The 15,003-nt window shown below is 38.6% G+C and overlaps 1 protein-coding gene across 2 annotated transcripts in view; it reads left to right on the top strand.

Moving 5' to 3' along the window:
• Positions 1 to 14,036, top strand: part of GLRB (glycine receptor beta) — a 52,434-nt gene extending 38,398 nt beyond the window's left edge. Inside the window, exon 9 of one of the 2 annotated variants that reach the window (XM_069855853.1) lies at positions 9,404 to 14,036. In XM_069855853.1, coding sequence (XP_069711954.1) covers positions 9,404 to 9,700 — 297 coding nt within the window. In that variant the 3' untranslated portion in view covers positions 9,701 to 14,036. The remainder of the gene's footprint in view (positions 1 to 9,403) is intronic. The other variant, XM_069855852.1, reaches the window with a different exon arrangement.
• The last annotated feature ends 967 nt before the right edge of the window (positions 14,037 to 15,003 follow it).

The following is a 15,003-nucleotide window of genomic DNA, read 5'->3' as shown; positions in this document are numbered from 1 at the left end:
AGCATAAAATAAGCCTGCAAAGCTTCTTTAAGGAGGGAGTTATTTATGCCAGAATGGCAGAAACTCTGACCTACTATAAGGCTGACATTGCCCCATAGCTAATTACCCCCAGCCCAGAAAAGCAGTAGATACTGCAGAGCAGTACACTTGCTTATCATAATTCTCATCTGGTAGAAGAGTCACCTGGATACTGTTTTAGCCGGCAACCAGGCTCAGCTTAGAGCAACACCATGTCTGCCTTGACTTCTGTCAGAGCCCAGGCAGTGTGGGAAATGAGTAGGAAGAAAGATGGCTCTGCTACAGTTTTACTTCCTCTGAAATGAATGTAGTATTTTTTTGTTCAGCAATTTGCAGGTCCCAAATTCAGCTGTTTCTTGTGACAAAATAGTTGCAACAATCCAGCAGAGCAACATAAAATCTGTTTATTCCTATTTCAAGTACTTAACAAATGTAAGAGTACACCTTGATCAATGACAATATTATCAAGAAACTACAGTTTTTCAGTAGTGTGAACAAACACAAATTGATAAATTACTGACTATAATTGGTGTGTAAGCTCTTTAAGGTGTTTACCATTGTTATTGCCATAAGAACAAAATCATAAATTTTACCTACTACTATACTTATGCTATCCTTTCACCTTTTAATAACTTTTTTTCAAGAACTCAGGTTTGGGTGTACAGTGTATTTTAAGACTTGGAGGAAGGGGAGTCATTGTCCACAAAAATTAAACAACATTCCTAATGAACGGCATCTAGCAGTAGGCTGAACATTTTTAGGATTCAGACCTCAGTCTGCCCTCCAAGATCTTGCAGTGTCTTGCCTCCATGATCTTGCAAAGTCCAGCATCTCGTGTTTGGCCTGCACTTCTCAGGGGCTTCCCAGTTTTCTATGAGAGACCTTTACCATTCAAAAAAAAAAATCTGTGTTGGATTTAAATGGAGTGCTGGGCATGTGTAGCTACAGGTGATCTTTATACAGAGAGTTACAAAACATTTGTTTACCAAGATATATTGGAATTACATATTCATTACTGTAAAAGCTGATCATGTGGCTAACTGGTCAGCTCCCCTTATGGCTAGTGATCCAGCTCATATGCAGCCACCTGCTTTGAAATATAGCCTACCTGGGGAAGGGTGTGCTGGGCTGATAATTTCTGGGAAGATCACCAGGCTGATATAGAAAAAAGTCCCAGACCGATGACTCCTTTGACATCCGGATGTGGTAGGACAGTGATTCCAGATTCTGTATATTTGCATGCTATAAATCTGCCTAGCTGAAAACTCCCTCTGTGGACCAGTTACCGTGTAGGAGTACTTTGAAAATTCTCAGTCCTGGAAAAGCCTCTACTAAAGTTCTAAATCAGAAGAGATCTAAATCTTTCAGTGGCTCTGGCTCCTAATAGAAAAGTAGGCCTGCCCCACAAAATTTGGATTGCTCCCATACAGACCTAGTAATGATCGAGAATGCATTTGTCATATGGCAAATATGTGAGGGAGGAAAACATTAAAGAAACAGGTAATGGAAAAAAGCTGTATGTTGAAAGGCAGAAAAAAAATGAAAAAAAATAGGCCAGACTGATGTCCCAGAGCTTCAGGAGCTGTTTCTCATCAGGGTTGTGTAGGATTTTGTGTGAGGAGAGAGAAAATATTGTGCTAAATGTCTGGAAAGACTTAGGTAAACCAATGTACAGCTTTAGGACAAAAGGACAGCTTGGAACTGCATCCCTGTCATTAGTGTATATCTTATGAAAATGTTTGAGGATGTTCTTTTTCCATGCAGGAGGTAGTACTAAGGCAAATGCAACTGAGGATATAGCTAGAAATCTCACCATAGCTAGGTTTGAAGCAGTGGACAGACAGATGGGGTTGAAAGGTAAATGCATCAGGAAAGACCTGGAAGAAGAAGACTCAAAGTGGGAAAACCCATAGAACAAGAATAATTGCATTTATAAATGTTGCCATAGCTTAAATGAAGCGCTTATTTAGTGTAAGGCATTAATTGAATGGTGTTGATACATATCTGTAAGTTATTAGAGGGGAATAAAGTTTAAAAAAATAAATTGCTCAAATAGGTTGCCCAGGAAGGTGTTAGATGCTCATCCATGGAAACATTCAAGGTCAGGCTGGATGAGGCTCTGAGAAATCTGATCTAGTTGAAGATGTCCATGCTTACTGCATGCGGGGTGGACTAGATGACCTTCATGTTCCCTTCCAATACGAACCATTCTATGACTCTGTGAAAATGCCCCTGATCCTAGTGACAGGCCAGTTTGCCATTCCCTGTGCATCAAGTTGCGCTCTTGCTGCCTCTCACTGCCGTGCAGCATTGCAGCAATGATGTCTCTGCAGGACATTTGGGGAAGGGGCCAGTACATACAGCACGACAGAGCTGTTCAGGTGGAAAGGTCCCAGGCAGGTGGAGGATCAGAGGGAGTGCAGGGAAGCAAGTGGGGTGGTCAGCCCTCCCTGGCTCCAGCCCTCCCTGATTTCAGCCCTCACGGAACATCCTGCTTTCATGTGCTTGCTCCATTTGTACAAGATGAAAATGGCATGTGATCTGGAGGCTTGGCATGTTTGATATTTGCCAAAAACAAGGCAGAGTTAAAAACACAAGCATCTCTAGTTCCTTTTTTATGACAAGAAATTGGGTCAAAGGATAAACTTTTCAGTATATTCTAAAAACTAAAAGCTTGATGCCATTTGTAATTGAAAGTGAGGATAAGAGATCCCCTGTAGCAGAACCTGTAAGGGTCCACATAGAAGTGGAAAAGCACTACTGTGTCAGTAAAGTCAGTGATCATGAGTGATAGTCATCAACAACAAGAGTGAAGATGGCAGGATGAAAACAATGCTCAAAATCTGAAAATCAGCCATAGATGTAGAGAACCTTCTATGGATGCATAGCTGCTTCTCCTTTCCACCAAATCCTGGGTACTGACTGACGTAAAAGCTGTATGTTGCCGGCATACACCAAACCCCCGAGTCCACACTTTATGACTCATATACCCTCCAACAAAAACCCTTGAAATGTCACTTCCATTTTAAGCCCACAGGTTTATCGATGTGACTGTCTGATTAAAGTCAAGTGGTCCATCTGGCAAGATCAACCTGAATCTGTAGAAAAAAAGAGAAAAATCAACATAAGCACTTCTGCTGTGTTTGCTACGAGCTGCTATGGCTATGCATTTACAGGCAAGAAGCCATGAGAAAGAACAGTTTGTCTCCCTTAGCTCAGCGGCTGCAAGTAGATGCTGTTCTAAGCAGAGGAGAAAATTATGCAACCTGGTGGTAACTGCTGGCTCTGGGTTTTTATTGGGAATCCTCAGTAGGAGTCTGCATGTGTTTCCTAGCAATGTAACATCATACAGTGAGAAAAACAAGCAACAAGGGAAATGTTTTGAAGATGAATCAGTTTCTTTTTGCTCTCGCTAGTGTTGTGATTATAAGGAGAGATTGCACTGTTAACTATAACAACACCCCTCAGTTTGAAAAGTCGCGTTTTCATCAAACCCTTTTATAGAAGCTGTCCCCCCACAGATAATATGCTGATGACTGCAGAGAACATTTGCTAAAAGAAAGGCGCTGGCGGATGATGAATAATGCTATGCAAGTGATGGTAATATCTCTAAACCCAGTTATTTTTAAAGAGAAGTAGTGCTGTTGCTTGGCTTATTGTCAGAGCTGCATCTAGGCTCTGAAACCATCCCCACTGATTTATAATATACGTGAGTACTGGTGGTGACCAGTAGTTACATGATCTTCCCACATCATCTTTTCCCCTCAAGTGGCAGTCCAGACTAATTTTTTTTCTTGCAGAAACACCAGAAACCCAGTTTAATTTTATCTTGTGCACAAAACCACAGGCTGCAATCTATTTTAATAGTTACTGACAGCATTTCAGGTACAGGGTAGTTACTTTCAACTCTAGTGACTCATGTATCCATCCTTGGAGGTAATTCAGAGCATGACTGTAAAAAGTCCCCAGGCAATCCACTTTGAGGAGGAGGTTGGACTAGATGATCTCCAGAGGTACCTGCCAACTTCAGCAGTGCCGTGGTCCTGTGACATTGTATGTATAAGTATTTTTTGTGCTGTACTCTGCAGTTAGTGGGGCAACGAGAATTTGCTATGAGTATAATATTTGGAATGTGATAGCAAATTCCTGCTGAGCTGCACCAGAAAACATACACAGTCTGAATACACATTAATGCCAAACAGTCATTACTTTATTGATGATCTACATCTATCATTATGGCAAGAGCAAGAAAAGAGCACAAAATGAGTGGAAGAAAGATTGATGACAGGGTTTGTTAGAACTGCTCCTTCATCTTGAATGGAAGACTTGCACAACTGGCAGCACTAGTGCCAGATCTGCATGCCAGAAGAGGTTGTGTGAAGAAGAAATGATTTTACGGCAGAGAAGAGGTGCTGTGTAGGGCAGAGAATGCTGCACTACAGTAGGGAGGCACTTCAGCCTGAGGGATGCATGTTGAGCTTGAGAGGCTTCCAGTGCTGTAGCATGCTTGAAGCTTTACTAGAAATTATGGATAATACATTTCTGCTTTCAAAAATTCTTTAATCCAAAATAATGGCATTTTATATTACACCTCATCCTAACACGTAAAGAGGACTTGATCCAGGATGAACAATCAATTGAGAAGGATCTTTATTCTATATGTACAAAACAAATTTAGTCAAGTCCTGGTACTTCTGATGCTGTGAAAGGACAGATTTCACAAATTTAAAAACTATTTTCTCTTCTGTGGGTGGAATAATAATAAAAAATGGATGTTGCTGGTGTGCTATTTCACAGTGTTCAAAACAGCTAAAGACCAGAAGGGAAGCTATACTATTGAAAAAATAAATAAATCAAACAACCCAGCAGAATTTAAAAAAACTTCCCAAAAGATTGAAAACTAAATCAGCTTCAAGCATTTCTCTTTTCTTCTCACTGGCAAATGGAGAAGTTGATAGCAATTAATAAAAGTTGAAATCCAAAAAATAGGTGTACATAATAAGTGTAGATAACAAAAGAGATATATGGTTGGCATAACTGATGGCAACAGGAAATTACTTTGCATGTATAGCAAGAATACAAAATAAACAATAACAAGAGTATTGGTCCAGTACTAGATAGACGTGCTGTAAGAATCAAGAATTAGCAGAAAAGGCAAAAGTGTTGAATAAATGTTCTGCTCGGTGTTTGGGGAAAAGCCAGATATATCCAATCAGATGATGAAAAAACATTCATTGACAGAAGCTAATGAGGATGTTACACAGTAGCTATTAAAGCTAGACACTTTATAACTGAGATTTCAGCTTAAGCTGCATCTAGGATTTTTTTAAAGAGCTGGTCTGTGAGTGCTGTGGAACACTAATGCTGATTTTTTAATAAATTGTTTGAAACTGGGAAGATTCCAAAAAACAGCAAGAAGCTAACATCGTGCCAGTTCTTTTAAAGGCTAAGTGGCATAACATGAATAATTACAAACCTGACATCAATCAGTGGAAAATACTGCATCGCTAACAGAGAGCTGACTAATAATTATTATTCATAAATATTAATTATCAATAATTTTATTCATAAGTCAGCCCCATTTTAGCTAATTAATTTAAATAGGTCAGTGAAATTAAAGCTGATCCATGTGTTTGTTGATTTAATCAAACAATATAATTTTTTTAAATATTATCAATTAAGTTGACAGAGGTAATGATGTGCAGGTAGGAAACTGTGAAGAACATTTGACTTGGCTTCATATGTCAGCCTGCTTACGTCATCTGAATTACGCAAAGTCAAGGTTAGATTTGTGACCATCTGTAAGTACCAGCAGTTAATCAGACTAACTATAGTCATGCCTTGTGCCTTAAAATTCAAGCCAAATAAATTCAGGTTAGAAATAAGGTACATATGTTTGTGAGGAACAAGGTCATGGAAAAAACTCTTCCTGCATCCAGAGCAGCAGTAGGTGCTGAGCTTGGCAGTGGGCACCCATCAGCCTGAATTTTGTACAAGGTGAGCAAAGATCATTGCAAAGGGCTTTCTGGTTTCTAGGATTCATTTTTTTGGCATTTCGGAGGCGTTCATCAAGTGCAAGTGTCCTGTCCAACATACCAAACCTAGACCAGGTGGCCCAATCCTGGGAGAAATGGGAATTAGGTGTGTGTTTTGGGCCAAGCCCACAAAGCCGTGTCACCTTCCCATGCCCTCCTCACTTCCCACGCCGGAGAGCTGAGGAGCAGCTGCCAGCTCCACTGGGAACATGGGGAGGCCCCGCACTGTTCCAGAAACCTTCTCCTCCCCCACAGCTGCTCCCCGTCCCGTGCAGAGGCAAAGCCATAGATCTGGTGGAAGCATCCTGTGGGCTGGGCCTGGCCCATGGGTCACAATGCTGAGCAGGGTAAGGCAAATAATATCAAATATTTCGCAGGGCTAAGTTCTGTGTCAGGTTGAAGTCAGTGGCGTAGATCATTTAACAATGTTTTACTTTCAGTACAAGTCTTCAGTGCAGGACTTTAAAATCAAATACTGTGCTGTCATTTTGTGCAGAAATGGTTTGTATAGCCATTGGTAAGTGTCAGGTATGTTGTTGCACTTCTAGCACAAACCAAGACAGGATGAATAAAAAGCAGACAAACTACTTTTAATATAAATTATCTCATATCTCACTTTGTTTAAGGAAAGCTGTAGGTCAGCAAATTTAGATTAAAACTACAGAAATATTGAAAGAGTTGAAGAGATGTATGGGAAGAAATTTAAAAATATGTCTAGGCTGTGACAGAATATAGAAAGTAGAAACAAATTAGATTTATAAACCCAGGGCAATGAAGGAAACTATTTGTAAGAGTAACATGTACTTACTAAAGAAAAATGTGGGCCAGGTTGCTCTTACAAGGGAAATTGTGTCACCCTGATAAATCAGTGTTCCAGTTGACACTAAAATAAGCAGAGCTGTGTGCGAATATGCTGCAAACAGTCCTCTGCTTATAGGGCACAAGTGTCCTAGAAGCTATTCCCTCAGTTCAGCACTCCCCAAGGAAATGAGAACCAACTTATAACAGCCTTTAGGGGAGCACTTTCCAGATACTGCAGTTGGAACAGGAATATTCTGTATTGTAAATGAGAGCACTTGGGCTACAATTAGTGTCATTGAGTTTTACAATACATCACTGGTACTATGAGGAACGGTCTGCAAATTTTCAAATCCAAAAGGAGGCTTAGAATTTCATACATGATTCTATTTCTATGGCTTTACTAAATCTTACTAGTTTTGACTGTGGAAAAAACTGTAGCATTCCTATGACGCTTTGGTTAACGTGCACTCCAGTCCTCCCAGTACCCTTTCATTGCACGTATATTCTATCTTTATCACCCACGTCACTGGATATGATCTGATTGGAAGGAACCCCTCATATCACCAGTGATCTGAGCCCCTGCCACAAAGGGTGACATGATTGTGTTTACATGTGTCTCAATAACCACCTTACTAGACAGCTTGCCCCTGCTACTCCAGTACTGAACGCTGTCCCAGACTATCGGCTGTTTGATCATAGAATCATAGAATCACCAGGTTGGAAAAGACCCACCGGATCATCAAGTCCAACTATTCCTATCAATGACTGGGAAACAGTTACAGGAAATTTGTATCTAGAATTTTGCAATGCAAAATTGCAAGATTTTGATCATGGACCTTCTATCTTATTTTTCTTTTTTATAAACTGTATTCTTCCTTTTGTGATGTAACCTGCACCTTGGTTTCAAAATTTACTGTTTTCCTAAGAAATATAGGTTTGGCTGGAGGAACAGTGCCGTGCTTTTCTTCCACCTTGCACCAGAATCAGACTTGTCAATAGTAGGAGTAAAAGCTCTATTCAAAGTTTAGCTCTCTTCCTGACTTTGGGAGTTCTTTTCATCCAGGATACCTTCACAGTTGTTATAGAGAAGCTAATGATGTTCTCCAGAATGTTTTTCATTCATCCATAAGTCTGGTACTGTATTCTGCTATTATTAATTTAATTACAAAATGTGATAATGCAGATATCCTGAACCGTTAGCCTAAGACTGCAGAAATGTCAGAGGTGAAGAGAGCTGAGAGTAAAATGCCTGAAGGCTTTGTGAAGGAGACATGAGCTACTGGGAAGGAAGGAAAGGCAGCTTTGGGAAGAGCCAGGTTTTAGTGTATCTGTGGCTCCAGGAAGCCCTAGTGAAACTCATGGTTGTAACAGTTGCCCATGTGTATAACCTCTTTTGTAAAGCAGCATTTTTCCAAATAACTCTTAGGTTACATATGTGAACAAATAGCAGTATAAATAATGCAGTTAAATTTCACAACCTCTATCCTTTTTTTTTTTTCCTTTTTTTTTTCTTTATCCTACTTTGCTGCATGGTCCAATTGAAATGAAACTGTGGGAGAGATATACCCAGGTCACATAGCCCAGTACCTTGCAAGTAGTCTCCTCAAGGTCCCTGAATACTTTGGGGGTAGTCCTCAGTCTTCCTAGAGATTTGTTGTACCTGAAATATAAACTTTACAGAATTCAAAGAAGCCAATGTAGGAATGTTTTTGGCTTTGTTTTGTTTTCTCCACAAAACAAGTGAGTTTGAAGAGCATCAAATACTTCTTTCTTTTAAATGTTCATTGCATACGCCAGTACAATTATTGTCTAGTCTGTAAAAAAGAATCATTCTCTTGGGGTTACCCCATTAGCACAGTAGTACTTGATCCCCAAGAAGATTGATGGATCTATAGGAAAGACAGGTATTCAACTGCTGCATTTAGATTTCCCAGTTATGCAGTTGTCCAGTGTACTGATGGGAAGCACTGAGAACAGTGTCACATCTTTGCTACCTGTCTTTAGAGAGGCACCAAGGACTGAGGGTACAAACAAAGTGCCTTCTAGCCATGGAAGGTGTTCACCCTAGGATGAGATATAGGATTTCGAGATTCCTACTATGTGGAATCAGAATAGACTTTAATTGTTGTATCAAATACTGAATTTTAGGGTTAATTCTGACTGTAGCTTCCAGGCCTCAGTAAAATATGAGTATTGAATAGCGTCTGTCCTGCAGGTTCACCAGCACAGAACCCATTTCCAAAAATACTCTCTACAGAAATATTCTCTCCACTTCTATCGTCTTAAAATAAGGGAGTCTAACTGCAGCATGAGGCACTTTGTGCATGAAGAATTACACAATTATGAATGTTTGGATTAGTTTGTATGATTGACTGATCATCCTTAAGTACTTTATAATGCCACCATTCAGCAAATTAGGCTGACGTAATGTATCCCTGTCAACAAGTAATTTCATATATGTTTGTTTGCAGTGTTCTCTAGCAGCTGCATTAAGTTTGTTAAATGAAATACGGTGACTAGATCATGATTCCCCTCACTTTATTTCATAGGTTGGTGAGACCAGATGCAAAAAAGTTTGCACTTCGAAATCTGATCTGAGATCCAATGATTTCAGCATCGTTGGAAGCTTGCCAAGGGATTTTGAATTATCGAATTATGACTGTTATGGGAAGCCCATTGAAGTCAACAATGGGCTCGGGAAATCTCAAGCCAAGAACAACAAGAAGCCTCCTCCTCCCAAGCCTGTCATTCCATCAGCTGCAAAGAGAATTGATCTTTATGCAAGAGCACTGTTCCCTTTTTGCTTCTTGTTCTTCAATGTCATATACTGGTCCATATATTTATGATAAATCTTTTTTTTTCCTATATATGTAAAATATAGACCATTTCATTACCCCTTCCCAGTCATGAAGGCCACTGTGTGAATTATTTGCATTTGCAAAGCAATATGTTGCATTTTGATGCCATGCGATTGTACTGAACATATGGCATCTGAAATCTGAATGAAGCATGACACTGCAATGTCTGTGCTCCAGCCAACTTTGTATATAAATGTACAGCATACATCCTGCTTTAGGAATATATATGAAGGACAGTGCTTACTGCATTATAAAGCTGAATAACACTCTTCAGTATTAGTAACATACAGAGATTTAAAGTGTTTCTGACAATGAAATTGATGTGCACGTTGCGTATTATTAAAATCAGTATTCTAGTATATGTAGTATTTAACAGCTTTTGTGCTGACTTCCAGAGGGAAAAAAAAAATCAAACATCTTGTTCTTGTATAATTTTAGATGGCACTGTTGAAGAAAAAAATAAGTTGTAATTCATATTATTCAGACTTTGTAAGTGAAGGCAGCATTGAAGAAGCTGATCTTGTCTATGTGGAAAAATAAAGATCAGAGAATTACTAACTTTGTAAAATCAGCTCATTTAGGTAAAAAACCAGCAATTCTATCCACCAAGCAGGCACACTTACATGTGTGTAAGTATGCTGACAAGAAAACATCGGGTTAAATTTTGACTGCTGATTCCTTAGCCACAAGCTAGATACAGTATGTCAAAAAGAAACAAGCCATTTTCTAGACTGATAAAGGTATCAGGAGTTTTGGAGAAATATCACAAGATGCAGTTCAGTATCAAGTTATGTTGTACTTTTTTTATATTACTTTGTCCTCAGGCTCATCTTCTTTGGTATGTAGCAAACCTGCAATATATGTCACATTTTTTTGTTGTCACATCAGGTACATCTTACTCAATTTGTTTTGTCTATCCCTTTGAAGGCTTTCAGTTTGAACAAATCAGTTGTTGTCAAGAATAAATCCCACTTTTATTACTAGTTACACTTTTTTTGTTTGCCTATTGTAGAAGTGAGGAAATGTTCAAAGGTCTAAAGGGCTGAGATTTTTAAATATATAATGAGCCCTTGTGCCTATGTGTTAATTAATGGCTGCCCTTACCAACGCATTGATTTGGCAGCTACTTTTTGGAAAACAGTGTGTTACGTGTGTATCTACTCTGATAGGAGATTGGTCTCCATTTCCCAGAGGAAACCCCATGACATGGAGACTACAGAAATATAATCCCCCGCCAAGGTGTGTAGGGCAGGACTTGCAGTCTCCCTTGGGTGCCAGGATGCACCTCTTCATAAGGGCAAGTCATGAAGTGAAATGCAGCCGCAGGAAAGCTCCTTGTAAACAGGCATCTAAACAGCATGTATTCCCTGGGAATGCACAGAGAATATGCCTCAGCCCTTGAGAGTGTGCTGTGGAGAAACACGTCTCCACTTGTAAAGCCTGGGCACCACAGTTAGTTAAAATATGAAAATAAGATAGTTCTCACTAACTTGGCAATTCATAAAAGGAAGTATGGATTACAGCTAAGGAAGGGACTGAATTAAAGGCCTGAAAGCTTCCACAGAGTGGAAACAGACACAATCCCCCTTTTTGTGCTGCGTTTCTAGCTCAGGATGTCAGGCTTCAAATGGACAGTCAAATCTCTTAGGTATTGCCTAATATGTGAGTGTTCTCCACATATGGCCAGCCTGGACAACCATAAGGTCAAAAGTGGGAATATAAAAAAAGTAAAGGATATCACACCAGCTTCACTGGGCATCAGGCCGATCCACACACACGGAGGGTTTTTTCTAGCCACTGCCACTTTATGATCAACAGTCTGGTTGTTAAAATTTATGTTTGGGTTGAAGAGATCTGCTCCTCAGAACCTGGTCATGTCCTGTCTACCAGCCTCCTGGCCGCTTTCTAGTGGAGATATCAGGGAGCCTCTTTACCACAGTTTGTCCTTTAGATTTCTTTCTCATCAGAGGAAACAGAAAGGAAATCCCAAATGTTACTCATCTGTGGGAGTGGAATCTTTAAGGTCTAGTTCAAAGTTTCAATATTACTGTCTGTTGAAGGTGTGTAGAGGATTGCTGGAGACTGAGAAGCAATAAAGATAGTCAAAGAGAGGAAGGAAGGGAGGGGTAATTTTTATACATAAAATCAGAGTGCTATATTTATGGATATTATTTATTCTCATACTTGTATTTTTTCTTGTAGTACTGGAAGGCAAGAAAATAATTACCCTGTGTTTGAAATTATATGACTTTTGGAAGATAATTTTCTTGTTAGAACTCTTATTAAATGATTTCTATGTAATTAATGTCCACATTCTATCTGTATAATCTCAATTATAGATTTTATTGTTTAATTAATCTTTGTTCCTTCTTGCTTTCCTGCTTACTTAACGGGTTTTGTGTTTTATCATAAAGCATTTAATCAATAATACACTGTAATTGCTTTCCATCTCACACAAAAGGAAGCAAAAGGAATCTGTATTTTTAAGATAAAGACTTTTCATTCATTACAGCACAAAAACTAAGGACAGAAGCAAAGCTTAGCAGCAAAATTGAAACAAAATTTAAAATAAATCAGTATCAGCTACAAAATATTAATTTTCTTTGTACTTATATTAGATAATACAGCAATATTTTATTACCTCCGAATAGAGTAGCTTGTCCTACTGAGCAGTAATAACTGATTTATTTTCTTTTTCTTCTTACCATTAAAGGTCATTTAGTTTTGCATGCCATATCGCATTATGGTCCTCCAGCACCCTCTAGTTGTAAAATTCTGCCTGTTGACTTATTTCCAGAACAAGGTGCCAATATGAAACTGTATACGCAATATAGGATGTTACTTGATAGGACAATGTGAGGGGAAAATAAATTTAATAAAGTAAAAATAAATTGAAGTAGAATTAATGGACCACTATAAAAACTTGCCATGAAGTATGAATTTAAAACTGTAGAAAGTAAGTCATTCAAATAGTAGCAAAAGTGAGGCTCATGAAGTATACGTAAGTAACTAGAATAACTAGTCATGCTGTCTGAACAAACTGCATGAATGCAAAATCTGTTTGTGAGGGAGAGACCATCTGTGTTTCAGTTGACATTTACTTTAAGTTCTCATGTTTACTGACAGGAGAGTCACAATTTTTTGTTCTGTCCTTTACATAAGCCTCAATATATTCTTGGCTCTTAAGCATATAGGGGTAATATACAAGTAGTTAATTCCTTTCATTCTTAGTGTTATGGATGCTTAGATACCTTTCTATTTCAGGATTTTAGATCACATTCAAGCACTGCATCAAGAATTTCCCTGGAGATTAGTTAATTAATTTCGACCTGCATACATGAATTTAACCTATAGGATAAATGAGGATGTGACTTGAAAAGTACATTGGCAGCTATGCATTAATTCCCTGTTTGGATGTGTGAAATATACCATGTAGAGTAATCCATACATCAGTTTTTCATGCTGATTTGACTCATGTTTGACATCTAGTTTTAGGAGCGGCTCTGTGGTGTTTCTTGGCACCTTCTTTTCTTTTTTGCATTAATTTTAGCTGAGATATGGTGTATGTGAGCAGTCTGTACTTTGAATAAGGAAGGGAGTTTATTTTTGTAAGTAAGTGCAGCATACAGAAGACTGACTTGTCACTTGGAAACATTGCCAATCAGCTTTCATTCTTTTAAGTCTTCAAATAAATTTGGACTTGGTAACAGGAAAAGTGTAGGTAAAGAGAGAGTATCCTCAGTGTCCTACACTCCTCCTACAGAGAAAGGAGTAACACTGCCTTTTGGGGTGGTTTCAATGAGCATGAACCACGGAGATTGATCTGGCTGTATAATCGTTTTGTATGAAATGCACTTAAAAATAACCTTTATTTGAAAATGTTTCACTTTGAAGAGTGACAGTAATTTACTTAAGAGGTCTGTCATAGCTGTTAAGACAATCTATTAAGAGACATTCTAATACAGCTGAACCTGTTGGTCTCTTCTTCAATTAAAGCAGCTTTCTATTATGGTTTTTGGATGACTTGTGCTGAGGATATTTATAGAATATATAACAATAAATTATTTATTTCCAAGGCAGTGCAACCTGAATATATGCAATGTCAAGTGATTTCTTAGGCTATAGAGATAGCTTAGTGCTGAAATGAGTACAAATGCGATGTGAAACAGATAAGGGAATTATAGGACACTGTTACTTGGTGCCTTAGTATACTAATTCTGGGATTAAGGAAGATAATGTGAGAAGAAAAGAAAATTCAGATGCATAGAGATTGAATAATAGTTTTATTTGTGTCTGCAATTCAATTGAATTGTGTCTAAATTTAATTGCTCTGTATACTAAAGGTATGCTATAAAAATTACCTTATTTTTATGTAAAGAATTGCTAAAAAAGAGATAAAACTTGTGGTGCCAGAAATGGTGGTCATCTGTGTGCCAGAATCAAATGTGGTGGTCATCTGTGGTGCCAGAAAGATAACAGAAACTAGCTCTTTTCACAGGAAGCTCCACACTTGAATAACCAATGTAACATACAGAGAGCAAAATGCAATTTCAAAGGTACAAAATTCTCATTGTTGTGGTTTTGTCTACTGTAACAAATAAACTACAAACTGTCCGGGCTGCTTGCAGCATTCCCTTGCATTTTGACTTAATTAGGGAAGTCGTCCTCCCATCCAACTCACAGCACCTGTCCTCATTCCATCAGTGGTAACAGCGTCAGCAGACATTTTTTAAAAATTGCATAACTATTTTGAAATCTTTCTGAAAACCCTCACTGCTATGAGTAGGTACACACTGCAGTCACTAAAATGTCTGCAGCTAATGCAGGTTTATCCAAATTAGCTTTGAACTAGCTGACTTGGGGATGGCTGGCAATGTAGCCATGGCAACAGTGAGCTCCGGCTGGGAAGCCTACCTGCTGGCGTAGGAAATGAAAAAATATCCTTTGGTGTTAACCCCCACAAAGCTTTATGCTGCCTTGGCTATTGCGCTCAAACAGTTTAAAGTTAGTTCATGTGGGTGTTATCAACCTGTGTCTGTGAAATGTAGATGTACACTGTATGACACACTGTGTGATAGAATTGGATTTTTTTTCCTACTGGTGATGTGAAAGATTTGCTGTAAAATATTTTCTCTATGGCTCTTGATGACATATACAGTATTTTTGTCATACTTAATTCCATGCATTGAAAATGTGTTCACTGGTAGCGTCAAAAAGGAAACTGATTTTCCTGAACCAATGCATGTGTAAAAGAATGATCTGGATTCACCCACCTGAGCATGAATGAGATT

The sequence above is a fragment of the Phaenicophaeus curvirostris genome, chromosome 4 (genome assembly GCF_032191515.1).
Source record: "Phaenicophaeus curvirostris isolate KB17595 chromosome 4, BPBGC_Pcur_1.0, whole genome shotgun sequence".
NCBI classification, from domain to species: Eukaryota; Metazoa; Chordata; class Aves; order Cuculiformes; family Cuculidae; genus Phaenicophaeus; species Phaenicophaeus curvirostris.
The sequence above is the reverse complement of the archived record's forward strand: the minus strand, read 5'-3'. Positions and strand labels throughout refer to the sequence as shown.